We start from the raw sequence: 27240 nt of genomic DNA, 5'->3' as shown, positions 1-27240 counted from the left end.
TAATACATGGCCTATTATTTTTAATTTTCCCTGATAATGGTGAGCATAATGTCCTACTCTATTTGTCACTACCTCGTGAAATAACTCACATTCAACCAAATAATACTTTATCAACCAAAATTCTTTGTATGTTCTTTCCCTGGTGGTCACTTCAAAACATATTTTGAAATATAGTAATTACTACAGATGTAAGTTTAATGGTACAAGTGCATAATAGATGTTAATTTTAATGAAGACATCTGCCTTGATATACAAAAGAATGTTTACACGTCACAAACGTGTTCTAGGTGAATCTAAATTCTCCATTTTCTCTTGTTTGACAATGAATTCGGTCGTCCAGTTAAACTTATCGGATGTTAGACAGTGTAGTGTTGTTGTATGGTTTCAATGTCCAATCCCTTTAGCTTGACTACCGATTCGACGTGTCCCTTAAGAGTGTGAAGCTCCCTCAGCCTGCAATATGTTTTTTCATAGAAGTAAATGAATTCAGTAGGGTAACTGATGAAGAAAAAATATTTTAATTAAGAAAGTACTAGAAAACATTCCCAAAAGTAGTAGTCTTTCTATAAATCATATATGGATACCTTGCAACTTCAGCTCTTTTCTTGGCCTGCTCAGCAATCTCAGACAATTCACGATAGTTTTTGTCGTTGAACAGCCCAGAAGTGTCGGTTGTGGTCGAGAGACCGTGAAGAGTGCGTTGAGCCACTGCCCACTGTGCTTCTCTTTCACCCTTTCCATAATCTTTCTTGGTTGTGAATGCAGTCTAATTTGTTCAAGAAAGAAAACATGAAATTGAATATTTGATAGCAGGTAAGCTTATTTATCTTGTATTTCTTGTTTGATATAGACATGATTAATTTCATCATGTGCATACCTTGTTCTGGATCATGGAATCCCATGCCTTACCACTTAATGCATATCGAATGATGAACTTGAGAATGTCAAGTGGGATGTAAGTAATAATGCTGTAGATCCAGATGACTCCTGCCCATCCCCATCCGATGCCTTGAATTCTTGCAAATTCCCATGATGCGTATACGGCAATAACTGTAGCCAACTGAAATCCAACAACTTATAGTTAGTTAAAACTTCTAAAATTTGAGTAGGAGAATGATCTGATCAACTATGATTTCTAATGAAACTGAGGAATTTGGTTTCTTTGTAACCTACCAGTTGAGCTATCAGGAATGCGCTCACAAGCAAGAGACCAGGGCGTTCAACAAATGACCAGCTTCGTGACCTTGTGACAAAGATGAGTGCCTGACTGATTATGCTCACTTGAAGGTATAGGGCGGCGGTGAGCTCATCTGGACTGTCCCTAATAGGTTTTACTTTAAAAATTTCCTACAAGCGATCAATTTTTTGTCAATAATCAAATTTTTATTTATTTTCCTAAGAGTTGATTAAAAAATGATGAAACTGGGACTTAAAGAGCTTACAGAGAAGAAATCCGTGTCAGTTGCGAGGTAGAAGAAGATAACAGTCATGATAGCCATATACGTTCCAAGGACGACGCCTGTGGCGAAGATTTCCTTGAGCTTCCACGAGTCAGGCAATGGAGATGGCTTCACTCTGTCTTTTGAAATGGTCATGATGGTTCCGTCATTCAGGATTGCAATTATGAGAACCATGAATGGTGAGAAGTCAAACTTCCATATCAGAGCAATGAGCATGAATCCCATGACAATACGGATTGTAATGGAAACTGCGTAAATGGTGTAGTTCTTCATTCTCTGGAAGATGGCTCGGCTAGTCAGCACGGCACTAACTATCACGCTAAGTCCTGGCTCAGTCAAAACAATGTCCGATGCACCCCTGGCTGCATCAGTTGCATCTGCGACAGCAATACCAATGTCTGCTTTCTTCAGTGCTGGAGCATCATTAACACCATCTCCAGTCATACCACAAATGTGCTTCCTTTCTTGCAGTTTCTTCACAATCTCGTATTTGTGTTCTGGAAAGACACCAGCAAAGCCATCGGCCTTTTCAATGAGCTCATCCACTGGGATTGAAGCAATGGACTCATCTTTGCTCTGTCCAAGAAGAGAAGATGATGGATACATGTTGGTTCCCATTCCGAGCCTACGACCAGTCTCTTTGCCTATGGCTAATTGATCACCGGTGATCATCTTGACATTGACACCGAGATCAAGAGCTTTTCTTATAGTCTCTGCACTGTCGTGTCTTGGAGGGTCAAACAACGGCAACAATCCAACAAACTCCCACGGTCCACCAGCACTCTCTTTGGTTTTCTCGGGGATAGTCTGTGAAGACACCAAATTCACACTGTTTAGAATTCAAAATTTTTATTTTATGGCTATTCCTATGTATAATGATGTTTTATTACTTATTGAGAGCCATGCCATCACCTGTCGTGCAACCCCAAGAGAACGAAGTCCGCGGTTTGCAAAGTTGTCAATGGTCTCATGGGCTTTCTTGCTTGCTTCTCCACTGAGTTCACAAAGTTCGATTATCTGTCAAATCATAGAAATAAAAAAGGTAAGCCCTAGAGTATGGAACAGATGAAGACCATTTATTAGTTACCACACACATTGATATAGCCCTTACTTGCTCGGGAGCACCCTTGCTGCATCGATGCCAGTTTCCATCCGAGTCGTAGTACGTGATTGCAGTGCGCTTGTCGACTGGATTGAAGGGCAAGAAATGCACTTCTGTGAGTCCGGCTCTTGCCTAAAGTTCAAAATGAAATGTTTTTTCAATTTTGAACATAACAATAAACAGATTCATATCAAGAGTACAAGTCTAAAGAGCGAGGGCTAAATGATAATTATTCCAAACTCACCTCCTTTGGATCACCGAGCATGTTAACAATTGAAGCATCAATAGCATCCTGGTTCTCAACCCTGGAAGCCCTGGCAGCCAACAAGACAACACTGTCCTTATCAAGATTCTTTGGGAAGACCTCGATTAAACTTTTATCGACTGTGAGCTTGTTTAGGGTGAGTGTTCCTGTCTTGTCACTGCAGAGCACATCCATGCCAGCCATTTCCTCGATGGCAGTCATTCTCTTTGTGATGGCTCCCTGCTGCGACAGCCTGTGAGATCCAATGGCCATGGTTACGGACAGAACTGTTGGCATCGCAATTGGGATACCTCCAATGAGCAACACAAGAAGATTGTCAATTCCTTCCCTGTAATTCCTGCCTTGGATTGGGAACATTACTAGGATCTCAATCACCATTCCCACAGCAATGGAGCAGATGCAGAAGTTTCCAATAGCAGTCAGCACCTGTGTCATTTCAAATGAATTAGCATCAGGGATAAAAGGAGAATCTTGATAACCCTTATTGGTTCACATCTTTATTACTAGCTTCAGTCTCGAACTAGTAAGTTTTTTATGTTTCATTCAAGAGATGGTACATTTTCGAAGTGTCCTTTTTCATGTTTTATTCAAGAAATTATACCTTTTGGAAGTGTCCAACATTGTTGGTGTTGTCCACGAGATGAGCAGCTTTGCCAAAAAAGGTGTGGACACCGGTGGCGATCACAACAGCCTCAATCTCACCTTGCTTGCAGGTAGAACCAGAGTAGACTCCATCACCTGGGTGCTTGGTTACAGGAAGGGACTCTCCAGTGAGGGCCGATTGATCGATCTTTAGAGGATCACCCTCCAAAAGACGAGCATCAGCAGGGATAATATCTCCCAACTTGACACTGATCAAATCTCCCGGAACCAAGATTGCGGCTTCTTGCTCAGACCAGGCACCATCTCTCAAAACCTTCGACAAATGAATCATACAATTAGCCAGGTATTGAACAAACAACAAAATTGAATCCTTTTTCTCCTAATGAAATGCGTAATATAGTACCTTGGTTTTGGGAGCTAGGCCAGCCATAAGGGCAGCAGCTGCATTTCCTGCATTGTTCTCTTCAATGAAACTAATGGTCGAATTGATAATGAGCAGCACGATGATACCGACAAAGTCTTGCCAATCTGGAGGCTTGCCCTACATTTATTAATAAAACTGAGTTTATGCACGGATATTTCTAATTATATAAAGAAAATTTAGTGGCCTAAAAACAAATTTACCCCTCCGTTTGCCAAAACAATGGCCATAATGGCAGCAGACTCCATGACCCATGAGAGAGGATTCCACATAAATCCCAAGAATTTAAGGAACTTGCTCTCTTTTTTCTCCTCAAGTTTGTTGGGACCAAAAATTTCGAGCCTTTTCTGCCCTTCTGATGATGTCAAACCTTCTCTTGAACATTTCAGCTGTGTAAACACTTCCTCCAATGGTATATTCTCCTGTACGAATAACAAGAAAATACATCATTCACCTCCTCTTTCTTGAATCCAAAAACATGCTTGAATCAAGAAACGTACAATAGATGTAGGTGTGGAAACCAGTCGGATGATTTATTGAATCGAGTATATATTATAAGAGCATGCATCGTATTATGAAGAGAAGATTGAATCAAAACTTGAATATCAAATGAACTTCATTATTATTATTATTTTTTTTTGAGAATAACTTCATTAATTATCATGATGTTTAATTAATTGATACAAAAATTGATAGTTTAATAGCAGTAAAACACGAGCTTTTGGAACGATCATGTAAAAGCTCAAATTTAGCTCGAATCGAACAAACTCACGAGCCTGTGCATGGGATGAAAAACGATACTTACAAGGTCAACAGTCTCATTCTTGATCTCTTCTAGTGAAATATCGGAGGCCATGATCTTTCTTTCTTTTTTTCTTCAGTAAAAAAGGAAAACAATCAATGAAAATTCAAAATAGATCAAGGAAGAAAGATTGAGAACCCAAATCTCTCTCAATCTCCCTCCCTCTTACTCTCACTTTTCTTCCACACACCAATCAACTTTCCTTAGGCCTCCATGCAAATGAGCACACAATGAGGAAGGAGAAGCCTTGGCTATTTAGAGGCCTTTCCTCTTTATATTTAGCCAATTATCTTGGCCTTGAGCTCTCTAAAATGGTGGCGGATCACACAGTTCCAACTTCTTGTTTTGGCAAAAAAAATTTGAACCTTGAAACTTTCGTGTAATATACCTAAAGGATTTTGAGTTTTGTCCTTCAAATTTGGAGAGCCACTCGTGGAATTTGGTCATATGAACTTGAGTGGACTCAAATATTTTAGATGAGAATGTTAAAAAAAATGCCTAAAGAGGGTATATAAATGACAAGTAAACTGGACAAAAAAAATTGAAATTAACATTTTTTTAAATGTAATTGATATGGTAACGTAATAAGCAAACAAAATATAAAGCCAAAAAATATTGTAAAACACAAAAACTCCTGTGAGACTGTCTCACGAGTCAATTTTGTGAAACGANCACAAAAACTCCTGTGAGACGGTCTCACGAGTCAATTTTGTGAAACAAATATTCTATATGAGTCACCCACGAAAAAGTATTACTTTTTATGTCAAATATATTAATTTTTATTGTAAATATGAACATGATTGATCCGTCTCACGAATAAAGATCCTTGAGACCGTCTTATGAAAGACCTACTCATTGTAAAATAGTTAAAAATATGAAAAACGGAGAAATTTCTGCTCTATGACCAAGAATTGGCCTTATAACTACAAGCACGTGAAGAATTCCATGAAAAAAATTCATAATGTTACGATATCACATGGTTATATTGTAGATTAGATTGTTCTACAAATTATAATACGACTATAGAGTGTGATATTATACTTGGGACCGATATTTGTGTGATTAATGGAATCAATAAATTTTTATGTTCTCGATTTGAAATGAAAGATCGTTGAATAGATTTTGTAATACTTGTTGTTTCATTCATGGGACGATGAAAAATGTGTAATATTTACGTATGGATAACATAATGTATAATGACTCTGATCATTTGTATAATTTGAATCAGATGAAAGAATGATGTAAAATCAATTAATGTCTTATTATTTGCATCAAACGGTGTTTATGTAATTTATCACGGAAGAATACGATAAAATTAAATAAATCTAGAAGTATATAGAATTTTTTTTAAAAAAAAAACTATTCAATGATTTCATATTTTTTCCCAAATTTAAAGTAAAAGTGTATTTATATCTATGCTCCAAAAATTCCATAAAAGTCCAATCTGAATTAAACCGGTAAACCTTTTAAATAGTAAAAATATTTTTAATTCTAGCAAAATTTACAAATAAAAAGTCCTAAAATTAACACACACCTCAAATTTATATCCAAACAATAACATTTTAATAATAATTTAGAAACAAACGATGATAATATTGTGAGATAAGGTATCATTTATCTTACTATATCATAAAGTATAAATTAATTTTGGACATTTAAATGGTTAAAATTTTGGAAAAACTTATATAATTATAATATAAAATATAAACATGTTATTAATACATATGCAGGACGAATTTATTAAACTCGTTCTTCTTCTCGTACCCAGTTTTAGACTTGTTTGATCGGATTTAAATCTATATCAAACAGACGAGTTTAATACGAAAGTATATTTAAAACCGACTCTATAACAAGTTTAATACGAGATTAAGTTTAAAATCGACTAATCGTCAATTCTCGTGGAAACAACTCTCTGTCAATAGTTTCTCCATGGGTCAGTTTACATTTTAGATACACACCTGCTTAGTTAAAAAAATTGAGCCAAGAATTTTAAATATTTTTTGGAAAAGACTGGGTCTAATGTCCGTGAGACGGGTCAACCCTACCCATATTCACAACAAAAAGTAATACTCTTAACATAAAAAGTAATATTTTTCATAGATTATTCAAATAAGAGATCCGTCTCAAAAATATGACATGTGAGACCGTCTCACACAAATTTTTTGTATTGGAAAAAATAGAAATAATTTTGTGTTGCATAATAGTAGAAAGTATTCACTCATAGCTTATCCCCAATCCACAGTCCACACACCCAAAGCCTCGAGGCTTCTGATATTTTCCTTGTTGAGCAATTATTGTGATCTTCGTCGGAAATGGGGAGAAAATTCATCGTCGGAGGCAACTGGAAATGCGTAAGTTTCCGAATCTGATTCTACTATTTCAATCCTCGACTTACCCACCTTGGTAACTGATCCGCTGGTCCGTCCACCGTTGTTTCAGATTTAACGTTAACCGTGTTGAATGACGGATCTTCGAGATCCGAAATTGAATAATTAGTGTATGATTTCTATCAGTTGTTTATCCAGATATTTAAGTTTTACTCGTGTATTTTTCGATATTTTTTTGTAGAAGGTAATTTGTTATATTATAGCTGATTGATGGTATCGATGAAATAATTGACGCGTGTATATGTCTATGTGTTCATGCGGTATAATCGTAGATTCGATCGAGAAACTTGTATTTTTTCTTGGAAAACCTATATATACAATTTATTTATATATTCTTTTCATGTGAAGCTTGCAATTGGTGAGTCGTCTCAAATGGCTTAGCCCTTCTGTATACGTACATGTTTGCGTGCTAAATTTAGGAAATGATAATGTTATTTAAAGAGTGAAATTCTGTGTAGAATGGAACTGCCGAAGAAGTGAAGAAGATTGTTTCAACGCTAAATGCTGCTGAAGTGCCACCTGAAGATGTTGTGGGTCAGTACATGTGTATAGCTACTCTTTCTTTAACCGTACTTCATGGAGGCTAGCAGTTGGCTATCTGATGGAATTTATTCAGGATGGAGAAGAAATTAAATGAAAGCTTAAGTAAAAGCAATCTTTGGCATGAACTTGCATGTGTATTCTAATTCTTTTTTTTTTTAACTGGTACGAAGAACTAAAGACAGTGAGGGAGCTGTGTTCCCTACATTCTACTCAGTCTGAACATTGAGTATTCAAGCTCCGTACCTTGCATGTTTATCTCTAAAAGCAAGAGATTAATATTTTTCTGTTGAGAAATTTACATACAACGAAGACCAAGAATAATGTTCTGTTGTTCCCTTGAACAACCGAAAGTATCCATTCTTGATTTTGAAAACAGTTTCCTGTATTTGAGCTTGGGTCAGTCATATTTGAATTTAAAATTGTTTCGTGGAACTATTCCTAGAGATTGAAAACTACAAATGATTAATTTAAACCTTTTTGGCCTTTTAACATATGCACTTTCTGTGATGCAAATTAGATTTCCGTGTCATTAGTTGATTTGATTGCTCGAGTTACGTGATGTTTTTGCCTTACAGAGGTGGTTGTCAGCCCTCCATTTGTTTTTCTTCCTGTCGTAAAAAGTCTCCTGCGACCTGATTTTTACGTCGCTGCTCAGAACTGTTGGGTTAAGAAAGGGGGTGCTTACACTGGTGAGGTTAGGTATGTCTTCTTGAACACGTTTTCTTGATTTTTATTGTCGAGTGTCTTAAAGATCAATGGGTTTAGGCGTTTGGCACATAGGTATTAGAAGCCATCCACACCTAGGCTCATGGTGCAGCGATTCCTATGCAAAGCATGCGCCATGGCACATGGCCGTGAAGCGCATGCCTATATGCTGCTTAAAGGCTGAATTCAAGAGTTATAAATACACGATTAAATACGTTGTTATGGTAATTGGTTTTTTGTTTGAAACCAATGAATCATTTGTATTTTTCAATAGTTTTTAAAGTACATTTGGATGATATGTGGCCAAATTTATTTAATATATCTAAATTTAAGAACATTATTCTTTAGTAAGCCTTGCTTTAGTAAGTTGCATGCATCGCGCTCACCTTGTGCTTTGGCTTCAGATCACTCGCAGCCTTGTATTTTTTTTTTTTTTACAAGGGAGGGGGGACACCCACAATAAACATCTAACATAATATTACTCTTCTACAAGAGCCAATTCTCATCTTGTCTTTGTCGATGATGTCTTGTAAACCTGTGGGAGGATTCCATATGGTTTTGTAATATAGTTTAGAAAGTCGTGGTTTATATATTTTCTTTACCATGGTTGACATTTAAATAAATTTTCCTAGTAAATAATATATTTACACAGTACTTCCATGGTTTATTTCTATTAATTTATTCAATTTTAATTTTGGACATTCATTATTTCCCACTCAGAATGTGGAATAGCATTTTAATGAATCTACTTTAACCTTGGTTCATAAATTACGTGTTCTTTTGTCTAGTGCTGAGATGCTTGTTAATCTGAACATACCGTGGGTAATTCTTGGTCACTCTGAAAGGAGAGCTTTGTTAGCAGAATCGAACGAGGTAATTCATCCCAGTGATTTTTAATAATGAAAATTATATTATATATTGGTATTGGATCTTACTCTGTTTCTACTTAAGATTTATGTGCTTTTGTGCTGCCTTCTCATTTCAGTTTGATGGAAGTAAAGTTGCATATGCACTTAGTCAAGGTTTGAAGGTAATTGCTTGTGTTGGCGAGACTCTTGAACAGAGAGAAGCAGGATCAACTCTTGATGTTGTTGCTGCACAGACGAAGGCTATTGCAGGCACTTGAATCGTCTCAAAAAGCTGTTCCATGATTTCTCTTATTTTAAACTTAGTTAAAATTTGTTTTTCCTAATTGACTATCTTGAACTTTACTCGATTTTCATTTTATATATATATATATATATATATATATGCATGTATGTATGTATGTATGTAATATCTTATTTTTAGTTGCTATAAAGAACTGTCTCTGATCTCTCAGTGTTATAATTTGTCGACAATATTTTTTCCCGCAACTTCAATTTCCTGCCTTTCTACTATGCTTCGAAGGTGCATAAATCTTCAGTCATTGGGATTTTTTTTTTTTGACATTTTCTCGTTGGTAAAATATGAAACTAGTTATAAGGCATCTCTTTATGAATTCGAGGAAATGAAGTGAAAAGTTTGAACTATAATCTCTGAAAATTCATGTTTAAATGTTGCTGTACATTCTCTTTTGTTTCAACACATGTTTCCTGTGTAACCGAGAGACTTGGGTTGCCTAGTGTATGTTTCTGTAATGTTCACTCCTCCTCCTCACTTGTTACTAGATTACCAACATTGGATTAATTTTTTTCAAAAGCTCTTGGGACATAGCTAATCGAGCTCTGAACACTGCTAAATGTACAACTGATGCACTTCCATCTTTGTTTGGGTTGTTTTACTCTCCTTTTAACTTTATACTGTACTTACCTTGTTATCGACATGAAAGTGCTTCTTTTGGGTGCTTCGTGTAAATGTTTGTGAATTGTCAGCTCGCTTGTCCATTGTTGCAGTTTTCATGTTCTTTTCATTTAATTGTTCAGTAGGATTTCCTGAGTTTTTCTTCCAAAAAGCTTTGCACTCTAAATCTGAAGGTTAGTTACGTGAAAAATTTATTGTGTAGTTGGAGCACTTGGTCAGTTTGACTGGGAAGACTTTCCGATCATTGTATCATGTTTCACATAGTTTAATGGTCCTCTTGACCTATATAGGGAATTATTTTTTTCCCCCCCAAATCATATAGGGAATTATTCTCATCCTTCTGCTGTAAACATTTTTCTTCACCCCTAAAATGAGAACAGAAGTCCTTGTATTTTTTTTCGAAGGTGAATGATATCTCGTAAATTGAGCTGGGAAATAACATGCCTCGACTGATGAGCCTGTCATGGAAATTTTGCATCTTGTTCAGGATTCAGAATAGTGTTTGTTTGCCTTGCTTTGACTTCATTCACAACATAAATTCATTTTGATTTTCATGTACAGAACAAATAGCTGATTGGACTAATGTCGTCTTGGCTTATGAGCCTGTTTGGGCTATTGGAACTGGGAAGGTTGCCACTCCTGACCAGGCTCAGGAAGTATGTTGGCTTCAACAATTCCATATTCACATGATACGCACACACGATTATTGCCAAAAATCAATTTAAAAATGAACTCAGTGGATTATTTCTGGGTTGAAGTCCCCCCAAAAACAAAGTGTTTATTGGTTCTGGTATACTCATGAAACTTGAAAATAGTGAGCTCAATTTGTGGAATGATGTACAGGTACATTGTGAATTGAGGAAATGGCTTCAAGCAAATGTTAGCTTTGAAGTTGCAGCCTCAACCAGGATCATGTATGGAGGTAGCGCCCAATGTCTAACCAAATTATGGAACAACAATTGCATGCAAAATTTAGAAATGTGGCTCTATTTGCTTATAATAGAACTATCGTAACAAATCCATGACACATGACATCCATACACTCTCTTTTTGCGAGATAAGTGTTGCAACCACAACATTTATGTTTAACTTCCTTTACTCAAACATAGTTCTTGTACGACAAACTCAATCCAAACAACCTGATGCTCATTTTGCAAATGATGTGCTTCCAAATTCTACTGAATTGCAGGTTCTGTGAATGGTGGCAACTGCAAGGAATTGGCTGCGAAACCTGATGTTGATGGTTTTCTAGTTGGTGGCGCTTCACTTAAGGTATATTACGTCCCTTTCTTCCTCTTCTACTCTGGTAATCCTAAGAAAACGATAATTTTTAATAATACAATGGAAGATAAAATCATATTCCTCGTTTCCCACGTGTAGCCGGAGTTCATTGACATCATCAAGTCTGCTGAGGTGAAGAAAGCTGGTTAAGTGTAGTTACCCAGTCGTGATGGTTATTTTTTGAACATTTTGGTTGAGTAGATGCAATTACTATGTGGGTCTTCTTCTGGTCTAATTATGACTTTGAACTTTTGGCCGCTTGTTGAAGACAACAGCCTTTAGGGTATGAATAAATCGAAACAAATCCTTTCTTCTGTTGAATGAACGATTATGTTTCTGTAAGTGATTTGATATATTTGGCTAGTTGGAAAATATATTTGCTATTGCTCTGTGCGGGTGTTTATGTATACTTGAAATTCGACACATCTCGTCATTATGGTAGTGTTTGCAAAAGTTTATTTCAAGTATTTACAAACTTGTAGTCAGTGAAATGTTTGGAAATTGTGCGTAGAAATTGAAAGCACTTAAATCGGTTTTTACATATATTACCCACATCTTTCCTTATTTGCCTTTTATCAGTGTATTCTTATATTAGCTCATATTTGGTTTTCTTGTGATTATGAAATTTAAAATATTTCACAATATATAAATAACTGTGTAATTATTACACAATGAAATATGACATTATTGGAAGGCTACATGATAAACACTACGATTATCCTCTTGTTAAAAATTAAGCAAGTCCAGTTAGATTCTTGAGAAAATAGGGCTGGATTACAAATAATATACTGATCTTTAATCTTCCTTCACTAATTTTTTTGTTAAGAATTAGGCAAGTACATGTGATATTTTGTTTTTTTTTTTTAATGGGGCTTCATGCTCCTAAGTTGCATGTGATTGGACTGTGGTCATAGCTTTTTCACTTGGTTTCGATATATAGAAGATAATTTTGAAGAAGAATAAAACATTTGTTTAAGGAAAAAATTTGCTTTGAACTTGTTTATTATATTAACTTTTGTCTGGGGTTTTAGGCTTCTAATTGAAATCGTAAACAAAAAAATGTTTTTATTTTTTCATTTTATCAGTTTCTAAGACAAAATTTACTTTTCTCGGTGAAATTATTGCTTGTTGATCGTTTCTCAAAAAATATGATACAGAAACTCTTAATAAACATTCACGATCAAATCATATACTCCATAATTTAGCAGTATTTAGTTACTAGAAAGACAAATTTTTTAAATAATTTGACATCTATGCTACTAAAAACTGACTTCGATTCTACAAGATCAATTTAATAAATACGTCTTCATCTCACAAAATCATGTTACAAACTTACTTGTTCAAAATCTTTTCCCAAAACATATAATGATATACCTAAAGACCAGTTCCTAACATTTGTGATTCGAATCACATATTGTAATTAACAATAATGCAATCTCTCATTCGATATCTCGATTGTGTGAAGAACATAGAAGATCAAGCCTACCTATCCAACTTGCAAGACCTAGACGAAGGGCAATTGGTCGATATTTGTAATTTGTATGGATGATGTGTGAATTTTTATACAAACAATATATTAAACATGTACGGTGAATTATTTTGTAGGATAGATGCAGTATGAAGATTGTTAAAGCTTGGTTTGTTAATAGGAAAGAAGGCAATAGCTGAATAATTAATTGATGATATAACATAGAATAATATAGATATGACATACAATAAAAATAATAAATTCCGAGAGTATTTGATAAATTTGTCATATTTTATTAATTGTTGACTTTTTAAGTACATGTATACAAGATTAGAAGTGGGTGTATTTCGGTTCGGATCACGTATCTGAGTCGATCAGATAATTTGTGATAATGTTAATACGAATCTGATAATTCTTTTGGGTTGGTGTCGGATAGTGTTTTCGGTATCGATTGGGTTCGGTACCCGACATATATAGATTTTTTTTATATAGTTTTCATTAATTTTATATTTTATTATTTATTAATAATAATAAAAGAAAAATTACTAAAAAAAAGTACAAATATTCTCCTCTTTTCTTTTCAGTCGTCTAAGGATTCCTCAGTCCTCGGCCATTTGCTGCGGCTACAGGATACGGCCGGCGGTTCATAATCACCGCCCACCGGTATTCTCCTCTTCTTCTTCGGAGATTTCGGCGGCCACACTGTGCACCGGTATTCTCATCGTCTCCCTCAGTGTTTTAATCCGAATTTTGTTCCATAATTCCTTCTGTTTGGTGATGAATGTCGATTATTTCGCCATCTCTGCTAACTTTTCGGTTTTCCCCAATTATTTTCTTTCTTTAAGTTATGGTTTAGTCACTTAAATTTGGGGGAAAATTCTGATTTTGCACTGGTTACTCTCAACTCAAACGTTCTGAAATTTTGAATGTCGATTATTTGGCCATCATTTCATTAGTTTATGCCTTTAATTTCTTCTAGTTACTGAAATGTTTACCATAAATTTGCTGAGCAAAAACAGTTAGAACATAAACATGATGAAGGGTGAAGTGTATTGCTCGTGCATGTACGAAGCAAAGCAGGAAATTTACCGCAAAACTAAAGAAATTCACCACACTCTAAAAATGGGCGTTGTTAATTTGGTGAGAATTAAGTTTTTTGTATGTACACAGTGAGTGATGAGTCAAAGCTTGAGCATTTGCTTTGGGATGATTTCTATTTTCTGACTCGGCAGTTGACGCAAAGCCTAGTTGCTCATCATCTTAAGCATTTCATATTAATAACCTAATTCTTTATTTATAAAATTTAAAATATTATTATTTTTTTAACTAATTTTTTTTAATCAGTCGGGTGTTATAAATAATTTTCTAATCTAACTTGATTTTTATTTCATCAACGTTTGAATTATTTTCATGAACGCCGATTTTTACAGTGCAGCGAATTACTCTATTTTCGGTAAATTTTATGCTTCACTTCGTACATGCATGTGCAATACTCTTTGCCTTTTATTCTGATTAAGTTCATTAACTGCTGCATTTTAAGATATAATTTGATTGAAATTTTCAATTTCTGTTTTGTTTTGGGTTTTTGTAATTATGCCACATTGAATAGCGTCAATGTTGAGAAAGTGAAATAATGGTTTCCACACTTTCTTTGTTTTTCTCTGAAGTCTGAATTAAATGTACCGAGGTTCTGTGCAGTTTAACTCAGATCTGAACTTTTGCAATTTTTGTTGAGTTTGCCAATTGTATTTTATTGTTCTGGAAAAGGAGTGGGGTAAAATGAGATTGATTGCAGATTTCCTTTTCCTTTGTTGAGTAAGTAGTGAAGGCAATAGTAATTTAAAATGTGATTCAATGATATTTAACTTTCATATTTTAAAAAAAGTGTGGATTTTTTTTTATCTCCCCTTTTAAATCTAAAAGCCTTTTTTAGTTTGGCTTTTGTGTCCAATTGTACTTTATCGTATCATGTTCAAAAGGCTGTATACTTTTTCTTTATGTAGATTCCTGGACAGTTTTTCTCTCCTTTTCTGTGTAGGTGCATCATTTCAATATGGGTTGGTGTTGACCGAAATAAGAATCAGGTTTGAAACACTTTCACAGTGACTTTCAACGATATTCTCTCGTTGGGTATGTATATTCACTGAGGTGAAAACTCATGAGAAGTTCAATGGAGCACGTTTCCGGAGAAGAAAGTGATGGAAACGATTCTGAAGTGGAGGAGTATGTGGAGGAGACATATGAAGAGCTGAAGAATGGTAAGCACCAAGTTAAAATCTCTGATTACGAGTATACTTGCCCCTATTGTTCTAACAAGAAGAAGAGAGACTATCTGTATAAAGAACTCTTGCAACATGCAAGTGGGATTGGCAAGTGCAATTCAGCGAAAAGAACTGCTAGAGACAAGGCCAATCATGCTGCACTGGCAAAATACTTGGAAAATGACATGGGTGCGCATTCTGGTCCTTCAGAGCCTGCTGTTGAGGCTGATGCCCTTGTAGATTATGACCGTGACGAGATGTTTGTCTGCCCATGGATTGGTATAGTTGCCAACATTCCTACTGAATTAAAGGATGGTCGTTATGTTGGAGGAAGCGGGTCTAAGTTGAGGGATAAGTTGGTAAGCGAAGGATTTAATCCGACTAGAGTGCGACCTTTGTGGAATTATTTAGGACATTCAGGAACCGCTCTTGTTGAATTTGTTAAAGATTGGCCAGGGTTTAACAATGCCATGTCATTTGAGAAATTTTACGATGCTAATCAACATGGCAAAAGAAATTGGTTAGCAAAAAGTGAAACGAAAGCTGATCTTTATGGATGGATTGCTAGGGCAGATGATTATAATGCTAATAACATTGTTGGAGAAAATCTTCGCAAGATTGGAGACCTCAGAACTGTTTCGGATATCATGGAAGAAGAAGCTCGAAAAACTAACAAGCTTGTAGGTAATTTAACAAATGTTATTGAGGCAAAGAACATGCACTTGATTGAGATGGAGAGTAAGTTCAATGAGACTGAAAGCTCTCTTAGCCTATTAATCATGGAAAAGGATAAACTTCATCAATCTTACAATGAAGGTATGTTGTGTCTAATTTGGACTTTGAAAAAAAGAAAATGTAATGGATTTAAATTTGATCCTCACATCCATTTTTGCAAAATCAGAGATAAAAAAGATTGAATCAAGTGCAAGAGATCATTTCAAAAAGATATTCAATGACCATGAAAAGCTAAAGATGCTTTTGGTCAACCAAAAGAGAGAGCTTGAATTTCGGGGACAAGAACTGGAGAAACGTGAGACTCATAATGAACATGAGCGGAAAAAACTTGCGGAAGACCTTGAAAAGGTTCCTTTCTCTTTTATTATTATCATTATTGTTTGTGATTTCTATTCGAATTTCCTATGTTTGTTTTACTTGACAGAAACAAAGGTGGACATCATGATGCTTGTAAAATTAGCTGTAAACGTGCCCTGATGGCTGAGTGCTGTTGATGTCGAATGACACTAGTCTTATCCTTTCTGCATTTAATTTCTCACTTTTTGATATTTACTTACTGTACTACACATTTTGATGTTATATTGTCAACAAAGCAACAATTTTCCTCAAATAAAATCTCGTAAACCTGTATCTAGCTGTCTAAGCAGCTTCTGTGACGCTCGGGATAACATGAGACTCTTGAGAAACCACTTTTGTCATCCTTGAAGGGGTAGTTGTAATCCACGCAGATTGTAGCTTTATCATTGTTTATATTTTTAAGGGGACCGTTATAGATGACTGGGGTTTACCACTATGCTAAAGGAATCAGTGCTATTCATCATGTAGCACCTCTAAATAGAGGAAAGATCTTAGAATTGCTTCAAGAACAATTTTAGCAAGTGGACCTGCAAAAGGATATCTTCTTTTGTGGCACTTGGTTTAGAGGCCCATTTTTCATACAAAGCCTTCTAAATCTCCATTTAAAGTGACAGGACTGCCTGAGATCTGAATAATGCATACTTTTATGTGCCTATTTTCTCACAAAGTTCCCAATATTCAAACCTGCTGTTTGCACACCAAAGTTCTATGGCGCCACAATTTTTTTAGGCTTGTTGTATTGAGAGAATTGAAAATTTCAACATATTGTTCTTTGTGATATTGTTCCGCATCTTTATAATCTAACCAAGTTATTATGTCATCGTTCTTTCTTCCAGAATGCAGTGCAAAATTGCTCCCTTCAGGCTGCTGCTGAAAAGCAAAGAAAACTTGATGAAGAAGTAATGATTTTGGCTGAAGAACAGAAGGTATTTAACTTTTCTTTTATCCTTATGGTGACTGGAATTGTTCCAGGATGCAAAGTTAAACATGAGTCTATATTCTGGGTTTATCGATTTCAGAAACAAAAGGAGAACCTCCATAATAGAATAATTTTGCTGGAGAAACAACTGGATGCAAAACAAGCTGTGGAGCTTGAAATCGAGCAATTAAGAGGTAAATTAAATGTCATAAAACACATGGCGGTGGAAGGTGATCTGGAAGTGCTAGAAGAAGTGGATTTGCTGCTTAAGTCCTTGAGGGAAAAGGAAGGAGAGCTCGAGGATTTTGAAGCATTGAACCAAACTTTAATTGTGCAGGAGCGCAAGAGCAATGATGAACTACAAGAAGCGCGGAAAGAACTAGTCAACGTAAGTTTCAAATTTGTTTTCTTCGTTTTATTTGGAAAACTCAGTACCATTCCTTGCCATGAGATCTGGCCTGGGTATGACTGAATGGCCAAGCTACTGATTTAACAGCTAACACGAGCGCAGTTCAACTTTTTTACATTGACTTTCCTGCTGTGTGAACCTCGAGGAAGGTTGCTCATGGGAAATTCAATGTACATGTTTTAGATTATATGTTTTATTTAGCGCTCACGGGCAACTCCAAGCAACATAGGATAATGCATTTGTTGCACAAGCTGTAAGTTAGAATTTGTGTTTTTCTGAAGGAGCTGATGATATAGCCACATTTTAGGTTAAAGTGTTAGGTACTTCTATCATGATTACCCTCTTGATTTTGGTTTCACATGCATTTCATAATTAAAATGGCAACCCTTTAACTTGAAGAAGTGTTTTTTCCTCCATGGAGCCAACCTGGCCAGTGGGTAGATTTTTGTGTCTTGAATCATTATGATAGAAGCATGCTAACTGAACATGATATTTCTCGATACAAGCACGTTGTTTGGATAAAATTTGGAGAATGGCTTGATAAAGTTGCTTTCTAGGGCTTGAAAGATTTATCATCAAACGCTCATATTGGTGTTAAGAGAATGGGGGAGCTTGACAGCAAACCATTTCTAGAAGCCATGAAGAGAAAATACAGTGAAGCTGAAGCCGATGAGAGGGCCACAGAATTGTGCTCTCTCTGGGAGGAGTACCTTCGAGATCCTGAATGGCATCCTTTAAAGGTGGTTCAAATTAATGGAAAACATCAGGTATGTAAGCAACATATTCATGTGACTATTTGTTTGTGTGGTTGGAATTCTATTTCTGCAGAAAAAATCAGGACATCTTTGTTTGTTTTTGTACTTCAAGTGGAAGCTAATTCAGCATCACTCTTTTTTATTTGGGTCGATTGCATCTCTCAAGTGCTACAAACGCTAACATGATGCTGATAAGTTGTAGGCTGATAGCGTTATGACTTAGTTTCTCACTTGCTCTATTTGTCTATCTTACCCTCTCTAACCACCCCCCTCCACCACACACTCTAACCACCCCCCTCCACCACACACACACACACACACACACATAGATACAGAAATGAAAAACAAGCAAAAAATGAAGAATACCTGTATTCGTTCATAAACCAAACTGTAAACATGGGATTACACTGTCCAAGCCCCATCAATCAGCTAACAGGTATGCATCAAAGCCCATAGACTCTATACAAGGTCAAATTGATTTCTACCAATTGAAGCCCAATTAACAGTGAGATATTGAATGACTGAAGTTTGTTTATCGTATCGAATGATGATATCGATTTGACCTAATGATGGAGCATATGAGTGAGTCAAATTGATCAGGGCCTTGCTACTCATTTAGAGGGTAGGTTGTGCGTGAAGAGTTTGTGATAACCATGTAATATTTCTGTAGGGTTCTGGATTTAAGGGCTAGCTATTTGACAAAATTGTTGTGGAAATCTTATTGCTTATCCCTTATTTAGTTCATTGAGGCCAAACTACTTGATTTATTGCTTGCCAAGTTGTTAAATGTCTGAGCCTTGAGCTTACAGGATTTTATCTAATCGAGATAAAGAAATGTTTTAGTCAAAAAAAGTTTATAATTATTACATTTCTTAAAAGATTTTGGACCCTCATGAGATAAGCCTGAGTGCTGGTGGTGCTATCTTCTTATCAAGTTGCAGCTGGATATTGTCTTGCTCCACACTTTAATGTTGTTTTTCCAGTTAAGTAAATAGCAATTCAACTCCTATAAAATTCCGCATCTGAAATTCCGAATCAAAATTTTTTTTAACTAACTCTTTCTGTAGACATGGCCCTAATAGATTCTTGCAGTATATCTTTGGACTCTTTCCAGAACCATTTGTTGGTTCATTGTCGCATTAATAGCCATAAAGGTCTATGAAACCATTTTAAATTATTTATTTAAAAAATTTAAAATGGTAAAAATTAAATCAGCATATGTTACTAATAGAATTAACTTCCACATTTATTCATGTTTGGGGTTAAAAAAAATAAATGGCAAAATAGAAGGGAAAGAAATGAAAAAAAGCCATACCAACCGTACCAATTTGGTCAATCTAGTAGCCTCAGCCTTAATTTAGATAGAGATATTTGGAAACGATGATGTATATTATAGTGATAGGAGTGTCAGTCATAATCTAACTCTGGTAAACTTGTACATGATACTATTAGATCTACGTTGTTTAACCTTCCAAAGCAGCCTATCTTACTAAAGAATTAACTTCCACATTTATTCATATATATGGAAACGATGATGTGTATTATAGTGATGGGAGTGTCAGTCATAATCTAAATGTGGTAAACTTGTGCATCATACTGTTAAATCTACTTTGTTTAACCTTCCAAAGCTTCTTGTATGAAATTCGGACTACTCTATTTAGTTGTACGGCATATTTGCTTGTTTATTTTTACTTGAGACAACCTTTTTACTCGTTTGATAGTTAAGTTCCATTGAATTTCTGTGTTTTATTCGATAATATAACGGAGTGTACTGGATCCAATGCATGTAAAAATCTATTATTTTCTAAGTAATGACTTCATTGGTATATTTGAGTGTCTAGTATCCTTAACGCTTGAAGTGTGTGGCTGATGAATGTAGATTCTTGCTGTTGTCAAGAAATTAATTTACGAATTTTGCATCACCTGTTCATCAATTACCAGAAATGTAAGGTAGTCATGATAAAGTCAATTGATGTTTAATATTCCAATTTTAAGATCATTGTGTAGATAAATAAATTTGACTAATGGTTAATAGAATTAAATTTTGAGGCAAATGGATGCGACTTACCGTTTCATGTTATGTATTTAACACAACATAATGCATTATCTACAAATCTTTTGTGGAAAGATGAAATGCAAATACAGAATCCTATTTGATTCACATGATAGTTCCTTCTAAACTAGAATAGATTAAAAGATGAAGTTGGATTCAAAGTGGTTAAAAATTGGCAAGTCGTCCACAATTCTCTTGAATTTATTATTGCCACCGGTCTCGATCTTATGGTTTACGAACACTTTCCTCCAATGACTTCTTTTGTTGTTTCAGACAGTGATAAATGAAGAAGATGAAAAGCTAGTAGATCTTAAAGAAAATTGTGGTGTCAAAGCTTACGATGCTGTGATATCCGCTTTATTCGAGATAAACGAATACAACCCAAGCGGGCGATACATTATTTCTGAACTATGGAACTATGAAGAAGGTAGGAAAGCTACTTTGAAAGAAGGAGTCACCTCTTTATTGAAGCGATGGGGATACCAAAAGCGACAAAGGGGAATGGATTGAAAGTTAGAATTATGCTAACGGTTTAAATCTTGGACTGGTGCTCTGTTGTATTTGTACACTTTGGTTTTAAACATTATCATCGACCAATTGTCGTACACTTTTATGTTTTAAATTAAAAATAAAAAGCCTATCTCTTAGGCTGCATTTGAAATACAAAATCAGTCAATTGATTTAAAATTATATATTGTTACAGAAAATTTCAAGTATTTTTAAATTATAATATACATAAAATAAATATTGGCTAGATTGTTTGCTGGAACATGGATGTATGGACGTGGTTGGGATCGGAGGGGGGATTCTTAATTTTTTTAGTTATATCTTAAGTAAATATCACATGCGACGCGTTGTGATGACAAATTTTTATATATAATAAATCTATTAATATTTTTATAATTATATATTAGGCGAGGATAAAAATCAAAACATAAGTATAAACATTGAGTGTAAAAATAAAACAAATTTCACGAGAAATACCAAAATTTGAATTTATGTATCCTTTTTTCTCAAAAACTATATCACCCGGATAAGCTCAGTGTAAAATAAACTTTCTCGAAATAACAATTGAAATAATAACTTAAATTAGATATTTATTACTTATTATGTATTCATGTTAAACTTAAAAAGTTCTCAAACAATATTCAATATAATTATTTTATAATATATTGTTCTCTGTAATATCAAATAAAATACTTATAATAAATCGTATAATAAGCGAAATAATTATTTAAATATATATTTGAATAAATGATTTTACGATTAAAAACCGTCAAATATGATTTTTATGGAACAGATTAAAACATCTATGATTGTTTGAAATACATGTCACATTAATTTGTGAAAAGAATGCATGAAATAAATAAGCCACACAATAATAATCAAATAAATTTGAATCGCCAATTATAAAAATCAACTAAAGTAATATAATAATTATCAACAAGTTTCCATGGAGAACGTCTCATTGACGCCAATATTTGAAATGTAATCATTCAAACAAAAATTCATGATGTGAATAACATATATCATCGAATTACTAGAAGATAACAAGTAGAATCTCCTGCTCTTGATCTTCCACCGGTCGAGTCCGACATACCAAAAGATGCATCTCTTATTTTTCCCAATCACGAAAGCACCTTTGGAGACGATAAGATGGAGGATGTTGGGATGGGTACTGGTAATGTAGACGACCGGTGTGAACCTAGTGACAGTGAGGACGACGCTTGGCGCACAACTGATCAGATTGTGGCCGATGTACACTTTGTAGAGGTCAATTTTCATCTTGAAAAGGTATGATGCCTCATGGTCGATTTTTATGTCGTCTGATGGCTTCCGATATTGGTATCTCCAATTTTCGCCAAGCTGTTATGAGAAATGTGTCTGAACTCAAATCAGACATCAAACTCCGCACGAATGAGTTCAATAGTTCAAAGAAGCATACCAACAATGTCATAGTCACCTTATCTGGACAGTTAACTCAAACTGAACAAAGATTTAAGGCTCATATTGATAGTCTTCATGCTACACTTGACATCAACTACGAGAAATACTATATCATTTTCAGAAAGGTGATGCTAAAAGGGAGGAACAATGAATGCAAAAAGAGACCAGACGAAGACAAGATGAAGCTAGGAGAAGAGAAACTGAAGAGGAGAAGAGAAAAAGAGATCAGCATAAGAGATGTGGTGGAAGTTCCTAGTTTAGAAGGTAATATAGGTGGTTAGGAAGTAATATATGTGTTGATATTTTATATGCATATAGGTATATTAGGATGTACTGCTTTTTTCTTATATTGTAACAATGAAATTCATTCTTCTTATAGCTTGTGTTTCTGGTACTTAGGTTTTGTCATAATTAAAAGGAGAGAAATTGTTAGATCTCTTAGTTTTGGTGAAAAAAATAACTTATTGTATTAGATCAAGTTGTCTTTGCAATGTATTATAGGTACTCGGCTGCCCACTGAAGACTCAGAAGAATGAGTTCATATGGTCTCAAGATGCAAAGCTATCAAATCGTTTTATCATCTGCAGCTTGTTTGATCTACTCAACCGCACAAGCGTACAAGTCTATGGCATAAGGGGTTACTCAAATTGTTCACTATATCTAAATACATTTATAAACGGTTGAGTATGATATATTCAAATACAAACCACACGGATCTCGTCTACTTTATCAGAAAATTTGGTATATTGATCATGCACGACAAACAAGACATCAGAAGATCATATTGTTCCTCTAATAAAACATAGCATAGAGCTAATTACTTTTCGCTATCAATGGTTCTTTTTTCTCACATTTGGTCAATATCAAATTACTCATTATTTAAAGTATACGATAAATTAGGAAATGACGACAACAATACTATTGCATTAATGCTCATTTATTGACTTACAGTCGAACATTTAACACGAAGATGCAAAAAGTACTATAAATAGAGAATGCTAAGAAGAACTCAAGTGCTTCAACAACGAAATTTTACAAACAGACAACAAACATCTAAGCTTGCATTTTCTAAGAGATTTATGAGCACTTTTTCACTCTCAACAACTACTGCTCAACAGCCCTCACTTCAAAAAATTTTTATCTGATCATCAAAGATCATCAAGGGCTCCTGTCAAAACTACTCAACCATTTCTATCTAGAACATTTGAAGAATTGAACGACGGTTTGAATATGAGGATTCATTATATTGTTACATTAGTGTTGTATTGGTTTTTTGACTATGTGTCTCAACCGGTTATAAGAATTGAACTAGGAGTTCCGATTAAGCACTGGATAAGTCCTAAGATTGAAGTGAATTGATACAAAGTGTTGTAAAACCCACGTGTTCTAGTAAAATTATTCATAAGTGGAAGAGTGGCTACCAGACATCTTGTATATTTTTTATCTTTTATCGCCTCCCGTACTTATCAGGATGAGTGGCTAAGAGGCTTGAAGGCTCTTCGTGTTGATACTCTCAATAAATTGAAGAAAGCACTGCCACAACTGGAGAAAGAGGTATTTTCCTTTGGTTAAAGTTTGCCATTCATGTTTCTGCCTCTGTAAAATCTGACCTGACTATCTAATTTTGTTTTTATAAAAAGAGGTTCACACACACGATGTGACTCGAACCCAAGATCTAGGTCCTAGAAAACCAACTTCTCTACCATTCGGATATTTGGTTGGCCACAATTTACTAGTTGCTCTATGATCTGTTTTTTTTCCTTGTTTAGTTTCATCAAACTTATACTTTGCAATAGTTTATTTCTTAAGTTATTTGAATATTATGTCCTGCGAGATTACAAGGTAATGAGCATGGACCAATGGATAGGCTTCTATTGATTTTGCAAAGAGGTGATTCTCTCCTCTGTCATGACTTGATTTTCATTGCATCCTTTGGTATTTAGTTTACATTTACATGATGTATTTATTTTTGTAGATAAGCTTTCCTGACCTTCAGAATTACGATTCTAGTGATGCCTGACCTCTAATTCTTGATAATTTTGTTGAATGGTTGAGAGAAAGATCATATGGTTACCCCATCATGAAAGTGGATCTCATGCAAATCCTTTGCAGGTATCTTCAGAACCCTTTTCTAGTCGAAGATTAAAAACCATCAATTTTCACCTTCTTTTACTCCCAAGGATGCAGGAATTTCCGTGCACCGCATTTATTAATAGTCCCTTGAATCAATGTTGTTGGCAGAAATCTAGATCATAATGCTTAGCGTCGATAACCACCATGGAGCGCCTAGTTGCCAGCCATTTTTTTCAGTTTTTTACTCAGTTTGCAACTCTTTACGAGTCCCAGATATGCTATTCTTTTGTAAAATGACAAGAGTGTGTTTACTGGTCCCATTTCTGATAAAACATGAACAAGTTGAAACACAAATTTACGGACGAGTGATTTGCTAGTGTCAATTGAAATATGTTTCTTTTTGTCAGGATTGATTACCATTTTCAGAGTTGAAAACTTGTAACAAAGCCAAGCCAAGAACAAACTAACAAACAAAGTAAACAAACACAACCACAACCTTCCAACCATATTAAACAGAAATTGATACTGTAAACATCTTTACCAACTTCCACTGACCATCGGCAAGGCTCGGAATTCTCCCCAAGAACAGGGCCGATTTCATTTAATCATCTTCAGATATGGTGCATTCGTACCCAGATGGTAGGAGTAACTTATATTGATACTGTAAACATCAATACTAACTTATATTAACTGGACTCAACATGATAACCCAATTTCTATAAAATACAAAGTTAAGTTTGTTAAAGCTTGAAGCCTTGAGGATATTTTACCCAGACACTAGGTTTTGACAGCAAGTGGGATTTTTCTGCCGACGCGAAAGTTGAAGACGAAAAAATCCCTTTTTGATCCTCTTTGAACTTGAGTTGTTTAAGTTTTGGTTTGTGGAATTTCTTGTTATTTAAGAAGCATTTATATAATATTAAGGAAACATTAACTAGGACAATCACATTGTTTCCTTTTATTTGACATTTCACTAATTTATGCATATAAAAAAGAATAAAAGTTGTCTTTCTAGAATTGAAACAATGCATAATGAATACATTTGGAAAGAAAAAACATGCAATGATATTCAACAACGTGAGAAAAACCAAATGTGCACTCGACCTATCGATCCAAATCTGATCTCACACTCATAGAGACCACAACTTCGACGCTGCAAATCGAAACATACCAGAAGATCATAAGTTAGCAAAAAGATTTTAAAAGAGCCAAATACAAGAAACAGAATATCAGATCTGTGAAACAATAAAGTACCCGTTTTCGAAATTTTCCATTTATAATCACCATTAACAGCCCAAAAGAAGTACCCTCGAAGTCCAAGAGCTCGAGCATAACCAATTTTTACGGCCACTGTTTTAGTATCATCGTATCCAATCCATATTGCCTCTGCCACAGAATATACTGACACAGTCTCCATGTCATGTACTACCTTAGCCTTGTGATCCTTATTATACTTTACCACCTCGGCATAAGTCAATACTCCGGTTTTATCCGGTCCTGGTCCCACGTCAACCGCGGGCGCACCGATGAAATATGATCTTGGGTCCTTGAGCTGCCATGTCCTACCGTACAAGGGAAAGCCCATGATCAACTTGCTCAGTGGCACACCTGATCGGATCCATGACTCAACTCCGTAACTCGTGCTCAAGTTGCTTTTGGGGTCGAAGAGTGCTGCCTGAGCTCCAGTTAGAGTAGGGTCCCAACCACCATGGTAGTCATAATTCATCATATTAATCCAGTCCAGGTTCTTGCTGATAGAACCAGAAGGATACGATCTTTGCGGGCCGGAAAGAAACGTATCAGCCGAATAATACACCGCGGCTGAGAGGAGTAGCTCCGCCCTGCAGGTGGCTTTCGCTTCCTTTTTGACCTCCCCACGCCACTCATCTAGCAAATGCGACAGGTTTTCCATATCCTCGGGACTCTGCGGAAACTCCCAGTCAAGATCAACCCCATCGAATCCAAATTTTCTTGCTACTTCTATGCTCGAAAGGATGAACTGCGAACGAGATGACGAATCCGCCACCATACGTGAGAATAAAACTGGGCCATCTGCTGCCCCTCCGACCGAGAAAATTGTCTTGACTGGTGGATTCTTTGCATGAAGAGTTGATGTGAAGTTCAGAAGCAGTGGAGCTTCTTGAGTTTGTTCTATGTCGAACTTGAAGGTGACATTGTTTGGTGTGAGGAATGCGTAGTATGCGTGAGTGAAAAGCTTCGTGTTAATGGAAGATGGAGAGAAATTTGATGAAGCCCATGAAGGATAATAAACACCTTTGATTGCTTGAGAAGATGCATTGACAGAATATGAATTCATGAGGACCATTAAAAATGTTGCAAATGCGCAAGTTTTCTTCATTATTGCCATTGTTTTCCAAGTTGAGTTCTGTGTATTTTGTGTGGATATTTATAAACTACCAATAATGAATCTAATACCATACGATAGACATAAAACACCAAATTTGGTTTATTTAATAATCCATCAACCATTGATATGTATTTGTTGTTTTCTCAAAATTGCAAATAATACTTTAATTTTTTAATTTCAAGAACAATATGAACTCTCTCAATAACATTCAAGAGGTACCTCGAAGAAATTTAAATTCGATATACTCATACATTTTCGTATTGGGCGATTGTTGCTCACGTCTTTGTTTCCATCTCTGACACCCTATTTTACAGGATATGTCTTAGGTTGGATGGTTCGGATGACCAAGGCAATGGCTAGAGCAGTTGGGTTTTCGATGATGATCCAGTAAAGATTTTATGTGATTTATCGTTTTACCGTTCAAAATTATGTGATCCAGTTAAAATAATATGACACCAAGTTGACGTCGACGCTACCATGTGTACCATAGATAAAAAATATTATCCTATTTTGACAAATGTCAGCCGCATGTATAAAGTGTTTT

General features: G+C 35.4%; 4 protein-coding genes across 4 annotated transcripts; 2 read left to right on the top strand and 2 right to left on the bottom strand.

Moving 5' to 3' along the window:
• Nucleotides 1-154: 154 nt before the first annotated feature.
• Nucleotides 155-4904, bottom strand: LOC140962706 (ATPase 8, plasma membrane-type-like). Its single transcript, XM_073421665.1, has 12 exons — nt 4657-4904; nt 4055-4273; nt 3834-3971; nt 3429-3743; nt 2807-3253; nt 2572-2694; nt 2373-2477; nt 1443-2267; nt 1174-1347; nt 878-1060; nt 585-766; nt 155-453 (listed from the first exon to the last, which is right to left on the bottom strand). Exons 1-12 carry the CDS (start codon nt 4705-4707, stop codon nt 357-359), a joined length of 2859 nt encoding a protein of 952 aa, XP_073277766.1. The 5' UTR covers nt 4708-4904; the 3' UTR covers nt 155-356.
• A 1929-nt stretch (nt 4905-6833) lies between these two features.
• Nucleotides 6834-11672, top strand: LOC140962707 (triosephosphate isomerase, cytosolic-like). Its single transcript, XM_073421667.1, has 9 exons — nt 6834-7004; nt 7499-7574; nt 8159-8282; nt 9077-9161; nt 9274-9406; nt 10632-10726; nt 10914-10992; nt 11260-11342; nt 11451-11672. Exons 1-9 carry the CDS (start codon nt 6966-6968, stop codon nt 11499-11501), a joined length of 765 nt encoding a protein of 254 aa, XP_073277768.1. The 5' UTR covers nt 6834-6965; the 3' UTR covers nt 11502-11672.
• A 1711-nt stretch (nt 11673-13383) lies between these two features.
• Nucleotides 13384-20976, top strand: LOC140962764 (protein INVOLVED IN DE NOVO 2-like). Its single transcript, XM_073421744.1, has 7 exons — nt 13384-13531; nt 14858-15896; nt 15982-16163; nt 17009-17098; nt 17192-17479; nt 18058-18267; nt 20582-20976. The coding sequence occupies exons 2-7, from the start codon at nt 14978-14980 to the stop codon at nt 20816-20818; spliced, it is 1926 nt and encodes a 641-aa protein (XP_073277845.1). The 5' UTR covers nt 13384-13531; nt 14858-14977; the 3' UTR covers nt 20819-20976.
• Nucleotides 20977-25192: 4216 nt separating this feature from the next.
• On the bottom strand, nt 25193-26765 carry LOC140963169 (nod factor hydrolase protein 1-like). Its single transcript, XM_073422434.1, has 2 exons — nt 25583-26765; nt 25193-25481 (listed from the first exon to the last, which is right to left on the bottom strand). Exons 1-2 carry the CDS (start codon nt 26694-26696, stop codon nt 25459-25461), a joined length of 1137 nt encoding a protein of 378 aa, XP_073278535.1. The 5' UTR covers nt 26697-26765; the 3' UTR covers nt 25193-25458.
• Between the last annotated feature and the right edge of the window lie 475 nt (nt 26766-27240).

Source organism: Primulina huaijiensis, chromosome 17 (genome assembly GCF_012295235.1).
Source record: "Primulina huaijiensis isolate GDHJ02 chromosome 17, ASM1229523v2, whole genome shotgun sequence".
In the NCBI taxonomy this organism is placed as follows: Eukaryota; Viridiplantae; Streptophyta; class Magnoliopsida; order Lamiales; family Gesneriaceae; genus Primulina; species Primulina huaijiensis.
The sequence above is the reverse complement of the archived record's forward strand: the minus strand, read 5'-3'. Positions and strand labels throughout refer to the sequence as shown.